Source organism: Hemicordylus capensis, chromosome 1, assembly GCF_027244095.1.
Source record: "Hemicordylus capensis ecotype Gifberg chromosome 1, rHemCap1.1.pri, whole genome shotgun sequence".
Classification (NCBI taxonomy): Eukaryota; Metazoa; Chordata; class Lepidosauria; order Squamata; family Cordylidae; genus Hemicordylus; species Hemicordylus capensis.
Genome location: NC_069657.1, coordinates 310185271 through 310203413, shown reverse-complemented (window position 1 = coordinate 310203413; position 18143 = coordinate 310185271). Strand labels below are relative to the sequence as shown.

General features: G+C 44.8%; 1 protein-coding gene across 5 annotated transcripts in view; it reads left to right on the top strand.

Moving 5' to 3' along the window:
- Positions 1-18143, top strand: part of PHIP (pleckstrin homology domain interacting protein) — a 207055-nt gene that overhangs the window by 63082 nt on the left and 125830 nt on the right. For all 5 annotated transcript variants that reach the window (XM_053287002.1, XM_053286999.1, XM_053287000.1 and 2 more), the window contains one exon: positions 6344-6504. In XM_053287002.1, coding sequence (XP_053142977.1) covers positions 6344-6504 — 161 coding nt within the window. The remainder of the gene's footprint in view (positions 1-6343; positions 6505-18143) is intronic.

Sequence of the window (18143 nt, the reverse complement as noted above, 5' to 3'; positions counted from 1 at the left end):
GTGTCAGAAAAGTAGTGTCCTGTCAAACAGAGGTTGAGCTTCTTTCACACTTTTCTTCCCATTTTCCCTTCATTGGAAACCCTTGGGAGAGCAGGTCACAGATAGTACAAACCTGTATGAAGAATTAAAAGTATGTTCCAGGTACTAAAGTAGTAAAATTGGACTATAGGAGAACCTCACTATTTGCGGGATTTCGTTCTCCACTACTACAGCGGATACAGAAACAGCAAATACTGGGTTATTGGGGCATTGGGATTGTGGGGATTAGATTCCCAGAGCCCCGGAAATTAGTGAAAAAATGGGGGAAAAGATTTTAAAGGGCAAAATAAAGTGTCCTACCATGCTCTGTGGGCCTCCGGTGATCCAGCAATGTGCTCCCCCCCGTTAAAAATAGTCCAGTTTTTAGGGTTTTTTCCTTTGATATTGTGTGTGTTTTTCCAAGTAAACAAACCACAAAATGGCTCCGATTCTCAAAATGGCGACCGGAAATGACCTTGACGGTTGCCCCCAATATGCGGCGTTAACCCCTTTTTTGCTGGATCTCATTTGTGTATGCTGAGGTCGGGTGTCAATACCTGACCATGGATATGTGAAACTACGGATGGTGAGTCCACGAATACTGGGGTCCTACTGTATTATTCTAGAATAAGTGATTGGGAGTTCTAAATTCTGTTTTGAATATAATCCATGATATTGTCACCTGAAAAGGAGAGCATTGTCCTGCCAAGTTCAGCAGAGTTGGCTAGAAATTCATGTTAATATATACTGTATGTTTAATTTAGAAATTAGGTGAGCATGGTACTTATTGCCAGGGGAAAATTAGACAGTGTGGAAAGATTGATTTCTCAGAGACTTACATTTTCTATAGGCTTATGATATCGGCCTAATGGAATCTGGGTTCAGAGTAGTAACATCCATTGTTGACTTATTTCCAGTACAGCAGTGGTTGAGACCCCTGGATAGCTGGCTTTCTGCCTGAGATTAAGTGGGGAAGATAGCCTTCATTCATAATATAGCTCTGTTGCTATTAATTAACTCAGTTTCATGTCAAGGTATCCACAAATGAGGACCACAATTGCCTTTCTGGCAGTATTTCAAGTTTATTATTTTGCCTTTGAAACCGCAAGTTCACAAGGTGGTTTCATAATAAAGTCACTAACAATAAGCATAATAATACAACAGCCAGTTTTATGTTTAAAATCAACACTGTAATGCGCTTTATGTGGGGCTGCTCTTGAAGACTGTTTGGAAGGTTCAGCTGGTTCAGAATGCTGCTGCAAGGATGCTTGTGAGTGCAAGTTGCTTCATGAGTATTACACTCGTCTTGCATCAGCTTCATTGGCTACCAGTCCGCTTTTGGGCTAGATTCAAGGTGCTGGTATTGACTTTTAAAGTCCTCCATGACTTGGGGCTGGAGTACCTGTTGGACCGCATTTGCCCATATGAATGTGCCAGGGCCCTCCGCTCATCATCTCAGGCCCTTCTCATGACCCCACCACTAACAGAGATCCAGTTGGCGGGGACTAGAGACAGGACCTTTTTGGTTGTGGCCCCTCAGCTTTGGAACACCCTCCCTGGAGAGCTTCGCCATGCTCCCTCCCTCATTGTTTTTAAAAAACATCTTAAAACACACTTTTTAAAGGAGGCTTTTTAATGCTCTATTTTTGTTATATCTGGTAGGTTCTTTAGCTTTTTATAATTTTCGGTTTTAATTTGAACCTAATAATGATTGTGGTTTTTAATTTGACAACTTTGTTTGTTTGTTTTAATTTAGTTAATTTTATTATTTTTACTTTATCTTGTGTCTATCTTTCTGTTGTGAACCTCCCCGAGCAATAGTGCACTGGAGGGGAGGGGTATAAATATTTTAAATAAATAAACACTAAACAGAAGCAGAAGAATGCCAGTATTTGGGTGCTAAGACAATGGATTGGCAGTCTTTGAATGCCTTTTCAACTAGGCGTTACCTGCTCCTTTTAAAATTAATTATTTATTGATTTAAAATATTTCTATATAGCCCACAACTTGTGTTTCTTTTGTTTTTAAATTTATTAAAACAAATTTACAACGCTAAACAATATTTATCCAAACAAAAACTGCAAAACAAATTATGATCAACTCTAATTCATCAGCCCATCCACACTCTTAATATTGTCTGGAATAGGAAAACAACCATAATTTTCCTGATTAGTGTAAAGAATAAAATCTGATCAAATTACATAAAAGGAATTATTTGTAGTCTGGTTTGAACGGGACCGAATAATATGGATGAGCTTTTCTGAGATTGTGATAGCCATGGGTTCTTGTACTAGATGTCCATCCAAATGGTTTAATTTTTTCATTGTTTGGCTATAGTTAACATGGCAGCAGTTACCATAAACACATTTTTTTTCATATATATCACATCTGTATTGACCCCAGAAAATACATTTAACACCAGCAGCAGGCGTAATTCTATTGGTCCTGCTCCTGATTGGAATGAGTTCTACAGTATAGCTGGCATGCCAGGAAAAGCATTGGTGCCTATAAATATCAGTCTGGCTTCAAATAGCTAAAGCAAAGAAGGTGGAGTTTCATTTGAAAACAGGAGTGAGTATGGAGGTTCATGCAGGCGAAGGTACTGCCTATAAGAAATCCTGCAGCCAAACACTGTAGAGCATCTTGAACTGAGCCTGGAAACACGATTCACCAATGGAGTTGTTTTAACATTGGTGTACCTTGATTCAGTCCCAGTCAACTGCTGACCTGCCTCATTTGGGCTGTGACTGCCCAAATAGGGTCTCAAAAAATTATGCTTGTTCCTTCAACTATTCACAACAGTGTTAATCAGAAATATAATAATTATCGGACCTTCCCGCTGGCCACGGGTGGTGGGGAGTACTCGCCAACTTGCGGGGCGGAGAAGACTAAGGCAGTACAGCTCCTGGGTACAGGCAAAGCCAGTTGGGAACTTACATGGTTGCCAGGGAGAGTCAGGACACCCAGGGACCCACAGACCTTGGATGGGCCAGCATGGGCCAGCAGGTTGCCTCCTGGTGGTGAAGAGAAGGCAGGGCCTCAACAGCTGGCACGACAGGCAACAGCTGAAGGAGGCAGGATGCAGGCAGCTACTTTGGAGAGGGCAGTTCCAGGAGAGGATGGTTGCCCTGATTACAGGCCTTTATTTAAGGTTTGGATGGCCAGGGATGAGGAGGTCTGGAGAGATGGGAGTAACTGGGACCTAGAGACACCTGGTGAGGAGCAGTTGGACCCCTCTCCCTGACAGCTGGTAGAGGAATGGAGTGACAATTAACCCCCTCCCCAGCACTTCTGAGGCCACTTCCACAGCCTATGAACAAGAGCAGAGGAAGGGAGGCGGTTGGAGATGATGATCCCAGGCCAGTGTGTGGCAATAATAAATTGATCCTCAGTCTAATAAACCTTCACTTATATATTCCCTATATAAAAACATGCCAAATAGAATCTATATAAGTCCTATGGAGCATGTAATCAATCCCAGACAAAAATATATAAACAATGGCAATGTATATTCTTCTGAGTAAAATTAAAAACCATATGAAAAAACCTTATATTGTAAAATCTAAAAATTCCCCAAAAGGATATTCCAGTGGGAGTGCTGGGCCAAATAGAAATGGACAAACTTCTGGGTCCAATGAGTACAATAATCTGTTGTTCATAGAGCTTGTACTACTATGAATATTTATATACCGCTCTTCAACAAAATTCTCAAATTGGTTTACATAGAAGAATAAGCAATACATAAACAAGATGGTCCCCTGTCACCAAAGGGCTCACAATCTAAAAAGAATCATAAAGTAGACATTAGCAACAGCCAGTGGAGGATTGCTATGCTGAAGTTGGATAGGGCCAGTTAATTTTATTTATTTATCATATTTTTATCTAGGCAGTGTACAAAGATTAAAACCTTATAAAAAGTCACTGATTAAAATCCACGAAACACTATAAAAACAATCACAGGAAACAGTTATTAAAATTAATTCTAATTAAAAGCCTGTAAGAACAGGTGAGTCTTGAGTCCTGAAAACAGAGAAGGAGATGCTCTTATTTCAGCAGGAGCATATTCACAGAAAGCCCGGTCCTGGGTCGCCACCAGATAAGCCGACATCTCAAAGGTTTCAAGTTTCCTCCCTGGCTTCTTCAAGATAGGGCTAAGAAAAATTCCTGCCTGAAACCTTAGAGAACACCTTCTTTGTCATGAACCCTGCTGGCCTGTTACAATCTTGTGGAGAGGTCCAGTTAGGAACATAGAAAGCTGCCATATACTGAGTCAGGCCATTTGTCTACCTAGTTCAGTATTGTCTACACAGTTTCAAGCTGTTATTGACTTGTTATCCCAACAACAGATTAGTGCATAGCTATTTTATATAGAAACAACAATGATGATAAAATAACTTAAGACAATTCAGAAAATATATTTACCTCAGTTTCTACTATATAAAGGAGTCTAAAAATGTAAGCATACTCACTAAACAATATTATATTCACTTTCTTTGTTCAAGACAGTGAATATCCTACTGGCTTTTTCCTACTGTCACATTAGGTTTAAATACTTTTAAAGGTATTTCAGGCGCTCAAACCACCTGTACATCATAAAGCCTGTTCACATTTTAACAACCTAATTCTGAAAATACTTAGACTAATCCCCAGTTGAATACTCCCATCTCAAATGTATTACTCCGAAAGGAGATCCATCATAATTCTTCTTGGATGTTGTAGTCAATGCAACTATCCTTAGCAGATGAACTTCATATAACCCCTGATAACTTGGCAAAGAAGCCCCTTTTAATGTGGTGATTCTCTTTTATTTAGCAGGAGGAGAGCAACTGGCCCTATCCACCCCCAGCACAGTACCTTCAGTGACTGTTGCTGGTGTCTATCTTATGTTTCTTTTTAGATTGTGAGCCCTTTGGGGACAGGGATCCATCTTATTTGTTTGTTATTTCTCCATGTAAACCGCTCTGAGCCATTTTTGGAAGGGTGGTATAGAAATCGAATGAATGAATGAATGAAGAATATATCAACATTAAAAACAATTCATAAAAACCTAATTTCTCTCAACTAAAACTAAATTGAAATCCAGTTCTTCAAAAAAATTGCACGTTTGCTAAATAGAAAACTACAACTTGTCTCCATAATTACACTATCAAAGAATTATGATGGATCTCCTTTGGGAGCAATTTATTTGGGATTATAATATTCAATCGGAGATTGAACAGCTCATTTCCCCAAAACTCTTTTCAAAGGAGAATGGGCAGAGGTTCCACATCCGTGGTGAGCATCTGAAGGCCTCAGAAGCCCAACTGCCAAGATCTTGCCCACCTTCCAGCTCCAGACTTGGAGCTGGAGGAGGAATAGAGACTTCATTTGGTGCAAGGCAGCCAAGGTGCTCAGAGTGCTTCTGCTTCCAAAGGTCTGGGACTCATTTGAGTGCCAGAGGCATACATCAGAGCACCACTGTCACCTAGCTTCAGCCTTTCTCTATATTAGTGGGTCCCAACCTGGGTTTCTCCCAGATGTTGCTGAACTACGACTCTCAGCACCCACAGCCACAATAAATTGTGACTGGGGATGCTGAGAGTTGTAGTTCAACAGCATCTGGAGGAATCCTGGTTGGAAACTCCTGCTTTGTGTAGCTGAAGGATAAATTTGGGGCTTGTTTGGATGGTGGGTGACTTCTTTAGTGCTTCTCCCATCCACCACTCAGTTGGCCAGTTTTTTCCAGCTAGGAGCTGGAGAGGTGTGCAAAAACATCCCCATAGTTTTGTTGAGGGTTGGAACCCCCCAAAGTTGAATGCAACTGAGGGATGTCTCTGCTCCCTTCAAGCTGGAGTGGAAAGTATAGTTTCCTTAATCAGGAGCAGATGCTAACCTCAAACCCCTAACTCTGGCCTCCTAGATCCTGGCCTTTAGGATGAAGTATAATAATATATTGTAATTCAGTAGTATATTGCTCTTCCGAATGTTGTACTATATTTTAATTCATGTCCCAGGATTAATTCATACTATCAAGAATCGTGGTTCCTCTGGTTATATATGCCAACATATATTGTAATTAAAAATATGAACCCAAAGGCTTTTGGGGAACTAAGGTGTTTTTCTAGAACCAGGAAAAGCTGGTGGTGGCATATTTTCTTGTGTTCTGCCTGGAGGGGTGGGTTGATGTATGTATGTTGTGAAAATATTTAATGCCATAAATATTGTATAGGAACATTTTTATTAGTCTTTATTGATACTGCTTATAAGATACTGTTTATCCCATTATGGATGTACATCTGATCTTGACATGCAAAATGTAAATACCTTTAAAACATTTTTTTGGTAGCTGAAACTCTCTTTTCAAGAAAACTAAATGGAAAATACAGACTTGAACATCTTGTTCCAACTGCTGTATATCAACATATGAAAATGCACAAGCGGATCCTGGGACACTTATCTTCCGTATATTGTGTAACATTTGATCGAACAGGCAGACGGATATTTACTGTAAGTGCAATTTTATGAAAATGTTTAAATATACCTTTGTCATTTTAAGAAAAATGTACTGTACTCATTACTGTGGCTCAGAACAGATAGATTATGGTAAGGCTAAATATAAAAACACTGCCTATTGTTGTCTTCATTAAACTCTAAAAGCTTTCCTAGTCAACAACTTTCTACTTCTCTCCCTAGCTCTGTTCTTTTATAGGGTGGGGTCTGTGGAAAGTCTTTCAGGTGCTTGTCTCAACAACTCTGTTCTTGGAAAGATCCAATACTTTTGTGGTAGTACAATTCGATCTCTCCTTCTCCAGTCTCTTGGCAGTGAAATCTTCCCTCTCTGGAAATCCTAATGAAAGTGTTATTTTCCCTGGATATAATCAAAGGAGCATTCTGGAAGTTCGCTTACTCAGGGCATTGAAGGCAGAGGGTTGAAAATGACCTTACTTGAGGGAGACTCCCAGTATGTCATGGCATTATTAAGAATTGAGTTTTAGCCATGTGGCTTTTCTTGCTCTGGCTTACTGATGACCTAAATGTTCCATTTCTTTTTATATATTTATGTAATTTTCTGAGTAGATAGGGTAAGTGTGTGCAACTTCTCACCCAAGGCACCAGTTGAAAGACAAGTGGCCTTTTCCTCCTGTGGAGTCCTTATTCCAGTTACAGCTCTAACTTGTGTCACCAAGAGAGGAATGTTGAGGGGAGGTTCATCTTGCCAATCAATATCATAGCAGCTTTGTATCCTGTACCCCCTTGTGTATCAAGAGCTGGTCTGGAGGCTAGTAAGAGGATGTGTAATGGTCTTTTTTAGCTTTTCGTCAACCAAAGGACTGACATATTGTTCCCAGAGGCTGTGGCTCTTGGAAAAAGAACAGGTTCTGAACTTGGGAATCGTTGTAGGCCAAAACAGAGAGTATGCTCTCAAAAAGAATGTATGCTTTCACTAAGGATATCTGTCTCTTTTCTGTGCCTGCAGTGAGCAGACACTGCCATCCTCTTTTGGAGCAGTTCAACAGACTTGGCAAGCTTCCATACTATAGTGGGGAGGACAGCAGTGTTCCAGCTAACATTTTTCTCGTGTGTGTGGAATGAGTTTTGTTCCGGGTGGCAGTATCAAGGCAGTGTGCACACGTGCATTCAGAATGGGGCCTTTCTGATTCAATCTGAATGGGGTCTAAAATTAACTGAGAAGACATCAAAAAACTTGTGAGCATGTGCACCCCTTAGAGGGAACACTGGAGGACAGAGAATTTTGGTGTGCCATCTGGGCTTCAAAAGTAGTATCTATTTTTGTCAAATTAGCCTTGCTTTGAGCAGTGGCTGTTTCAGAAATACTATTAAAATGTTTGTATACCACTTTTCAACAAAAGAATTCAAATCACTTTATATAGCAAAAGAAAATAGTTTCCTGTCCCCGAAGGAGCGGCAGTCTTAAAAAACAAAACAAAGGGAATACTGGCAACAGCCTCTAGAGAGATACTATGCTGGAATGAGTAGGGACAGTTATCCCTCTGCCCTCCTTTTTTGGAGCAATTCAACAGTTTGCTGCTAAATATAACAGTCGCCACTTTAAAAGGTGCCTGTTTGCCCAGTGGGCAGTGCATAGTCAACTTTCCAGCTAGGCAACACAAAACCCCTACTCCTTTTGAGGTTATCCTTGGTTTCAGCCTCTGGTGGATGCTTAATTAGATTCTCTGCAAAATTGATTGCCTTCAGTTTACTAACATGACATAGCATCGGCTCATCAGCTCACAGGAAGTCAAACCAACATAGTTCACGTTTTGGCGGGGACTGCCTCAAGCCATTCTGGGTGGAATCCAAATATAAGACGCTCTTCCTTCTGCTATCCAAGATAGAACAAGGAGTTTTAAAAACTTCCTTCATCCTCTTATATTCATTGATCCATTTTTACTCTGTTTGGCCTTCCATAACAAATGGTGTTCCTTGCAAAGACCATTAAAACCTCAACAGTATTTAAAGCAATGGAAGAAGCCTTCTGTAACTCCAAGCAGCTTCCTTGGCATTCCAAGCTTGCTTTTAGAGAAGGATGTTCTTCGACGTGGTCTCTGTCTCTTACACCTATGGGCTTCATGCATGCATGGAAACGTTGGAATCTACCAAGCTTCTATCCCTGCTTTTGGCAGGAACCCCACTCCCAACCACTATATGCAGCTGCACCTCCCCACTTCCCCTCAATCTTTCATTGTCCACATTTCAGTAGACTTCTTTGGAAACCTCCAGGCTGTGAATAGGAAGTACAAAAGGGTATTTTTGCTTTCTGATTACCCTTTCCCTGCTACCTTTCAACTCTTCGTTGAGTAGTTGTGTTTTCTTCTTGGCCTTTGTAGTTCCTTCGGGTTCCCCCTCCCCCCTCTTGTTCCTGCTTCTGGCCAGAACACTGAGGCCTTTGGGGCCTTTGTGCTCTATGCCAGACACAACACGTTTTAAGAAGTGTTGTGCTTCCAAATTATCCTCAACAGCTATGCATAGCAAGTGTGTGTTGTGTCTAGGAGAAGGGCATGTAATGGAGTTGTGTATCCATAGCCAAAACCTTACCAGACAAGTTAGAATTAATACAACATAATGACTCTGTTAGGATCTGGAGCGAGATCTGTTGATGCCCATAAGAATGGGTTCTGCGCCTGTGCAGGAGCTATGCGGTAGCTATGCCTGAGCTTGTTGAAGCACCTAGCCCCCCCCCCCCCCCCCCGGAAGATGGGCTTTTGCCCAGCACAACTGTTAGAGTATGGCGAGTCAACGGCAAGATGCCTAGTTAAACAAAGGCTCAGGGACATAAACTTCCAGGAGGAAAGGGCCTCTACAAATAGGCCCCTACAACTCCTAAGCACCAAGAAAGATTGGGTCATAGCCTCTTATTTTTATACAATCTGTTCACCAAAACTTCGCTGGGCGTTTAAAAGAGCTCGCCTGAATGCTCTACCCTCAGTGATGTTATCAGGGAAATTTGAGAGAAAACCCTATGAGGAGAGACTATGCCCTTGCGGATCTGTTCCCGAAACATTGATGCATTCACTGTTATATTGCCCACTTTATACCGATGAAAGAGATTTATTTTTATCCCAGTACCTGAAAGGTCTCAAAAGCCACTCAATGGAGACGATTCTTACATGTTTATTAGAAGATAGGGACCCAACAATATTCTTGGCGGTTGCCAAATTCTGTTATACATTGATCAAACTAAGAGAGGCTAGAGCACATCAATCGGTTACTGTCAAAGGTTCTTGATTTTATGTATCTGATAACATTTTAGACTTTGTTTTCATTTTTGTTTTTTCTCTTTATTTGGTATATTCTGTTTCTGTTGTTTGATCTAAGATCGTAAATAAACAACTAACTAACTAGGACACCCCCCCACACACACTGGAGCATGCTATTTAAGGCGTGCCCTTTGTGCGAAGTCCCTCAGTTCTTTTCTGACCGCCTTTGTGTTTAGACCACTTGGTCTGCTGCCTCTGTTGTCGGAAAGTTCCTCTCTTCTTCTTAAAGTTCATCCATTTTGATTGACTTCCCGGAATTGGACTACGGACTGGCTAACGACTTAACTTGGTTTTTGACTCGGAACGGCTAACAGTACTCTCTGGCTCTTGACGCAGACTGGCTATCGACGATACTCTGGACTTTGACCTGGAACGGACTTGACTATTGAGCTGGACATTGCTCAGGAGAAAAGATCGTTCAAATGGTGTGAAGGCTGTAGGGCGAAACTCCCCTCAAAAAACCTTCATGACCTCTGTTTATTGTGTCTCGGTGAAGAGCACAATGTCTCCTCTTGCAAGATTTGCCTATCTTTCTCGAAACAGACGAGAAAAAAACGGGCACTTCGCCTTCGGGCTGCTATTTATGACGAGGTCCTGAGCCCTTCGACTCCGGGCACACCTCACCCCTCGACATCGGTTTCATCTTCAAAAATATCACCGAGATCGACATTGGCACCTCCTCCATCGACCTCAAGCCGCCACTGCCAGAAATCTTCTTCGACCTCGAGAGGCGAGGCTTCGAGGTCTCCTAGAACTGACTCATCGACATCAAAAAAGCCTTCGACATTGAAAAGATCTCCCGTGTCGACACCCAAATCAAAGCCATCGTCTTCGACACTGAAGCCATCGAGCTCGACATCGGGAGGTTCTTCATTTTCTTCCTCTTCAAAGTCGACCCATCGGTCGGATTCGAAAGAGAAGATCCGGTCTCCTTCCAAGCATCACGATGTGGCTTCTCCACCTCGCAAACGTCGTAAGTCTCCGGGCTTAACATCGGAGTGTACCCCGTCGCTGTCGAAAGAGCAGCCTTCGATGCCGATCCCCTCACCATCTTCACAGGCAGTTCCTTTGGTTTTGGACCCGACAACAACTTTGGTATCTACCACTTCTGCTGTACATGTGCCCTCGGCATCGGCAGTGGTCATCACCGAGCCTGGGCCGTCGGCACCAACACCAATCTCGATGCCGATAGCTCTCTCTCTCTCTGGCACCGACACCACTTGCTTCAGCTTCCCCTTTGACACCGGCGACTGACTTCTAACTTCTGTACTGCATATCCCATTCCTCACCACGCAGGTGACTCCTCCTGCTCCTGCCTTTGAGGTCATCGATGCCGATGCCGAAGATACATTGCCAGCAGCCACTCGCTCACTCCTTTCCTTACTGGATTTGTCATCAAGTAAATGTTCCATGTCTACCTTCAAAGGTTTCTTGCCTTCAGATCCTGAGACGACCCAATAGGTGATACCTGCCCCTACATCACAGTCGACCCTACCCGTGTCGGCTGCCCAACTCCAGTCTCCACTGTCTTGGCATACCTGTGGCTACGTTCACGCTTCCATGGGTGCCACGTCTCCGGGAGAACCATATGCTTATGAGGACAATAGGTCCTGGCCTTTACGTCCACCAAAAGACTTGCAGCCTGCAAGGCCCTCGTACAGCACTGCAGCTACTCAGACCTGTACTTTAGGAATGGTGCAGCGTGCTTCCCAAATATTTGTGGTGTCTACCCGCTCAACTGCCACTCAGACACCCTTCCGCTAACCTCTGTACCTGCTATGAATACAGCAGGTACTCAAACTAATGTAACTACGGACAGAGACAGACCTCCACCATGCTCCCCTTCTGAACATTATGGGTCTTCTGACTGAGTCAGACTCAGATGAGGACAGCAACATTGTGGACCCACCTATTGATGTAGCTCCTCCCATGTATGTTTCCCCAAATGATGAGCTTAAGGCATATCATAAGCACATTCGTGTCATGGCTGATGCCCTGGGACTGGACATTCGCTCCCATCTAGTAACAGTAGATGATCCAGTATATAACTTTATGCTTCAGTCCCAATCTACTGCTCCTGTGGCGTTGCCCATGTTACCAGTAATTACCAGAGCCGCTAAATGCTCCTGGGAGGTGCTCCACACTTCTACGCCCGCTTCTAAGAAACTTGAAAGCCTTTACTGGGTACAAGACAAGGACAATGAATAGCTATTAAAGCACCCGGCACCTTACTCTTTGGTTATTGATTGTGCCTCATCCTCAAAGACGGGCAAGCGTCACACAGTACCCCCTGACAAGGAGGGTAGGAAGTTGGACCTACTTGGAAGAAAGGTCTACTCTACTTCTTGCCTATCCATAAAGGTGGCTAACTATGCGGTCTGCATGGCTAAGTACACCCATGGCCTCTGGGAACTTCTGGAAAAAGACCTGGATGTAATGTCCATACATGATTTCAGAGCCAAGTTCCACCAGACCTTGGAAAGCTCTGGGGACCTGACTCGTCGCCAACTCAACATTGCCAAGCACTTGGCAGAAAGTGAATCCCGGGCTATGACTGCGGCCATTACTCTGCGCAGGCATGCCTGGTTGAGGTCCATGGGCCTCCAGATGGACATGAAAGACAAAATTGAAGGTCTCCCTTTTGATGGTTCAGGCCTCTTTAGTGAAACAACGGATGCTACCATGGAGCAACTAAAGAAGTCAAAATTTACAGCCAAGACCTTCACTACCATATCTTTAGCTTCTTCCCAAGCATCCAGATACCGGCCGAACTATGGAAAATATTGACCTTGTTTCTGAGGTCATGATCGCCAAGACTTCAGAAAGCCCTATTCTACTTACCAAAAGCAGGCATTCCATCAGAACGCAAAAACTTCTCACTCCCAGCGTTCAAAGGCGCAGGATATCCAGAAGCATCTTTGAGATTCACGTTCGACCACTGACACCTCTCTTCTCCCCTTTCCCGACAGTGGGGGTCTTAACATCTCGACGGATCATCCCATCATTCCGTCCCAGCTTTCCATCAAGCTGGCCAGCCATGCCCCCGCATGGCACCACATAACATCAGACAAATGGGTCCTGAAAACTGTAGCAACGGGCTATGCAGTCGAATTCAGGACCACAACTTGATTCACGGGAATGAGATTCACCCCCCCTTCAGATCTTCTGCGGGAGGAGCTGAAGGAACTTCTGGAGAAGGGGGTGATAGCCCCGGTGTCGTGGGTAGACAGGCAGGACGGATTCTACTCTGATTATTTTCAAATCCCCAAATGGGATGGGGGCATCTGGCCCATCATGGTTCTCCATTGCCTAAACAAGTTCATCAGCGCCAGGAAATTCCGTATGATGGCATTGCAGCACATCCTGCCTCTCCTCCAAGGAGAACAATGGCTTGCAACGCTGGACCTCAAGGATGCTTATTTTTATATTGGTATATGTCCATGCCATCGGAAATATCTACATTTTACCGTCGGCCAGCAAGTGTACCAATACAATGTATTGCCCTTCGTACTGTCTACCGCTCCGAGGGTTTTTTCAAAATGTATGGCTGTGGTGATTGCACACCTACACACCAAGGGGGTCAACATCTACCCATATCTGGACGACTGGCTCCTGACTGCAAAGACCAGAGACGAGTTACTTTTGCACATCCGTTATGTAGTGGATCTCCTACACGACCTAGGGATTCAAATCAATTGGAAAAAGTCTCATCTGGAACCAGTGCCTGTAATCTCCTACATAGGGGCGATTCTGAACACCAGGGAACAAAGGGCATTCTTGCCAGAAGACAGATACATTTGCATTCGGGACCTATTGCTGCTATTCCTACCATGACCCATTCAATCAGCTTGGTCCATACAGTGCCTGCTGGGGTTGATGGCATCCTGCAACGCAGTAATACACTTTGCACTCCTGAAAATGAGAAAACTCCAGATGTGGTTCCTATCTGTCTTCCACCCAGCCAGACACGATCAACAGAGACGCCTGCTGATCCCACCGCAGGTCCTTCGTTCTCTCTCCTGGTAGACGCAGAGGGAAAACCTGCTCAGTGGAGTCCCTTTTCAGGCTCCGTCACCTACTGTCCGTCACCTCTACTGTCCGTTGTCTGGCTAACAACGGATGCATCTCTTCAGGGTTGGGGCGCTCATTGCAACAACCACAAGATCCAAGGGAAATGGTTTCCGTGTCGAGCCCAGTTACACATAAAATTCCTCAAGTTATTTGCAGTCTTCCAGGCTCTACGGGCATTCTTACCAATCTTACAGAGCCAAGTTGTCCAGATCCAGCTCGACAACACTACCGCTCAAGCCTACATCAATCGGCAGGGCGCAACGGTGTCACATAGCCTATGTGCCCTCAGTGTTCAGCTATGGCACTGGTGCATCCAAAACCAAATTTGCCCAGTGGCAGTGTACATAAAAGGCCTGGAGAACACTTTGGCAGACGACCTCAGTCGGATCTTCCTGAAGGATCGGCAACACGAGTGGGAACTTCAGACAGAAGCGAAGTGTTCCCAATATTGCTCAAGAGCAGGCCATGATGCTCACTCTCTGGGGATGCTTTTCAACTAAACTGGTCCAGGGAGATCCCATACATGTTTCCACCACTCCCCTTGATACCCAGGGTGGTGGCACGCCTGCTTTCACAACCAACCAATGGAATCCTAGTAACACCATGGTGGCCAAGGCAAGCCTGGTTTTCACAGCTACGCAGACTATCCAGGAATTGCTACCAGCACCTGCCTCGCCGCCTAGATTGCCTGACCCAGGACGAAGGCCACATTCTCCACCCAGACGTACATATTCTTCACCTGACCGCCTGCCGGATAATCTGCCAAACCATATTTTGTTTAACCAGCGAAAGGCATCCACACGGAAGAATTAGCAAAGCAAGTGGCACTGTTTTAAGGCCTATGCACATTCTAAGGGTTTTCTACCTAAACAAACTTCGGTCTGAGAGGTCTTGCGGTACCTCACGATGCTAAAATCACAAGGTCTTGCCAATGTCTCGTTAAAGGTTCATCTAGCCGCCCTATCTGCGCAACACCCGGGGAGTGATGGAAAAACTTTGTTCTCACATCCATTGAGTAAGGCCACCTTAAAGGGACTCTCACATGTTTATCCACCAATTAGACCTCTGGTGGAACCTTGGAGCCTATCTTTGGTTCTTTCTTCTCTTACCCAGGCTCCCTTTGAGCCCATGGCTACATCATCTCTAAAACTAGTCTCCTGGAAAACTGCCTTCCTGATAGCCATTACTATGGCTAGATGTGTGAGTGAGCTCACAGCTCTCAGGGTTGACTCGCCTTACACTGTCTTTTACCCAGACAAGGTCTGGATGCGCCTGGATCCTTCCTTTTTGCCTAAAGTGGTGACCGGTTTCCATCTCAACCAAGATATATTTCCTACGTTCTTCAGGGACCCCTCGACTACCCTAGAATGATCGCTACATGCCATGGATGTGTGTCGAGCTCTTTTATTCTATATGTCCCGCACAAAGGTTTTTAGAGCTTCCATACAGCTCTTTATATCCTACAAGGGCCCCTCCAAAGGGTCACCAATCTTCAGCCAGAGGTTGTCAAGATGGCTGATTGAACTGATATTATTCACATACAAACTACAGAACAAGACACCTCCTGAAGCTGTAAGGGCCCATTCTACCAGGTCCCACACTTCCTCAGCTGCACACCTTGCAGGGGTGACTTTCATGGACATCTGCAAAGCAGCCACGTGGTCCTCAGAGTCCCGCTTTATAAAACACTATGCCATAGATCTACGCTCTGCGGCGGAAGCTACTTTCGGGAAAAGGGTATTAAAAAGGGTGTTATAATAACTACTACTGCTCCCCTCCTCCTGTTGGAGCTTGCTAAACACCCATTCTTACGGACATCGACGGATTTTGCTCCAGATAAGCAGGTTGCTTACCTGTAACTGATGATCTGGTAGATATCCATTGATGTCCATAAGACCCTTCCAATCTCCCCTCTGCAGTAATGCTGCTTCTATGTGTATTCAGGTGTGCAGGCCCTTGCGTTGATTTTTTCCTGCTTACCATGGATGAACTCACCTTTTTACCTGGATGGTCATCCTCCATGGCGGTTGTCCGAGAACTGAGGGACTTCGCGCCAAGGGCATGCCTTAAATAGCACACTCCAGTGTGGGGGCATTGCCTAGGCGCTTAGACAAGTTCAGGCATAGCTACCGCGTGGCTCCTGCGCAGGCACAGAATCCATTCTTATGGACATTGACAGATCTCTACCAGATCATCAGTTACAGGTAAGCAACCTGTTTTTTTGTGGGAGCAGGCTCTACTCACATCCAAAGACTTGTCTGCAATTACTACTACTAAAATATCATTCAAAAAGGTCCCTGCTTCAGACCCGGACCCAGCTTTGGTGACTCTGAAATTGCCTCGAAGTTCTTCAGTACCGCTGGCGTCAGTACCCAAGTTAGCGGCACCGAAGGATCAAGCCGCTCTAGCCTGTGCCCTCGCCTATCTTCACCTAAGTTCCATTGGGGTCGAAATTGACATTTTTGGTCCTGAAAACAGTGAACCAGCTGGCCATCCCAAAGTCTTCCAGATCAGTGCTCCTAAAAAACATAAAACAGAAAAGGCTTAAGAAGCATTCTCCCTTACTACTGGGGCAGCATTTATCTCATATTCCGAAAAAGAAATCTGCTACAGACTCAGAGGCTCAAACGCCTGTGGAGAAGAAGAAGAGGAGGAAGCAGCAGTCCTCTCCTAGAACGGAGTCTCTATCAGAGTGAAGAACGTCTAAATAATCGGTACTGAAGGCCCCAGAGAAGTCTACTCCAGATGCTGTTCCGGGTGATGCCTCCCCGGAATATCAGCCCAGTTGGCCTCTTTCACCAGACAGAGACCAGGATGTTGATCCCGACAATCCTTGTTCGGACATGGGTGGTTCTGACTCAGAAGACCAAGGATTTTTTTGGGGGGGGGGGTTTGCCCCAACCCTTAACGATTGTTGGTGAGGGACAGTTTGGATTGTCCCAGGCCAATGGAGACTGGACCTCTTCTGGATCAAGACTCGCGCTTCCTTGATAGGGACATCTCTATGGAGTGCCATCGCATGGGATCGATATGGCCAGTATCATGGGGATCATCACACTGCCGACTCACCTTGGGAACAAAAGTTCCTTGAGGAGCACAGGGGCATGGCTCATTGAACCTGGGGTTGTGATTATCAAGATTATGATCTGTATCACAGTGATGTGGACAACTACCATTTTTCCTCACGTTGTTACTGGTAAAATCTTCAGTACTGTGCCTAGTGATATGATTTGGGTTGCGTGGACCGCTCTGGGATATTTCATCGCAGCCCAACAAGGTCTTGGTCCTGAGATGAATCTCGATCTCATATGCCATGTTGATCTGTACCTAAATATTCCTCTGGGGATCAAAATAGGAAGCAAGAAGCCTGAGTATTGAAACAACCTGCCGCCCCCAACTCCAGCTCTAATTCCAGCCACACAGCGCACCCCCTGGAGAAGCCTGTCTCTCCAGGGCAACCTGTAGAGGACCTGAATGATCCTGTTCTGATCTCCAGTGAGGGTGAGGAATCAGAAGAGACGGAGCCACGATCTTGTGCATCTGAAGTTACATATCTGGGTTTGTTGCCTCCAGGATCTAATGGCTGACAAATCTATTTCCTCTTCTGAGGACTTGAAATTATATTCTGATTATGTGTCCCAGAATGGCTACAGCTCTGGGAGTGAGTCTGGACTTGTAGCAGAAAGGTGAATTGGGCCCTCTCTTTGGTCTTACTGATGCTGAGGTGAGGGTTCTAGCATCTCTTCCTTTGAACAAGGCACTACTGGAAATAGTGAAAAGCTATTGGAGGAAGCCTTAATTGTTGCCTCTGCCTACACAATGACTTGAAAATCTTTACATGGTGCAAATGGATGGAAACACTTTTGTTTTTCCACAGAGGCATCCCACACCTAATTCAATCATGGTAGAGGCAGCCTTGAACAAGACAAGGGGGTGGCTGACTAACAACCTTGGAGACAGGGAAGGACGCAAATTGGACAACTTTGGAAGATGTCTTTACTTAGCATCTACCTTGTATCTTGGGGTCGTATCTTGGGTGTGCGCGCACCACATACGTCACACGCAGTGAGCACATGCGTGCTGGTATTTACACGACTTCCTGGCAACGACGGGGGCAGAGGTGGCAGGGAGGAATGCTGCCGCCCCCAAAACTTCAATTCTAAATACAGCGCTGGAGGGGGAAGAGCGGCGGGAGGGGTAAGTACTAACCCCCGCCCTTAAAGTTCGACACCCCTCAGTGCCGGACCGCGCCGCCGTGGTTCCGTGCACACCACTATCATACACCCTCTATTCCTG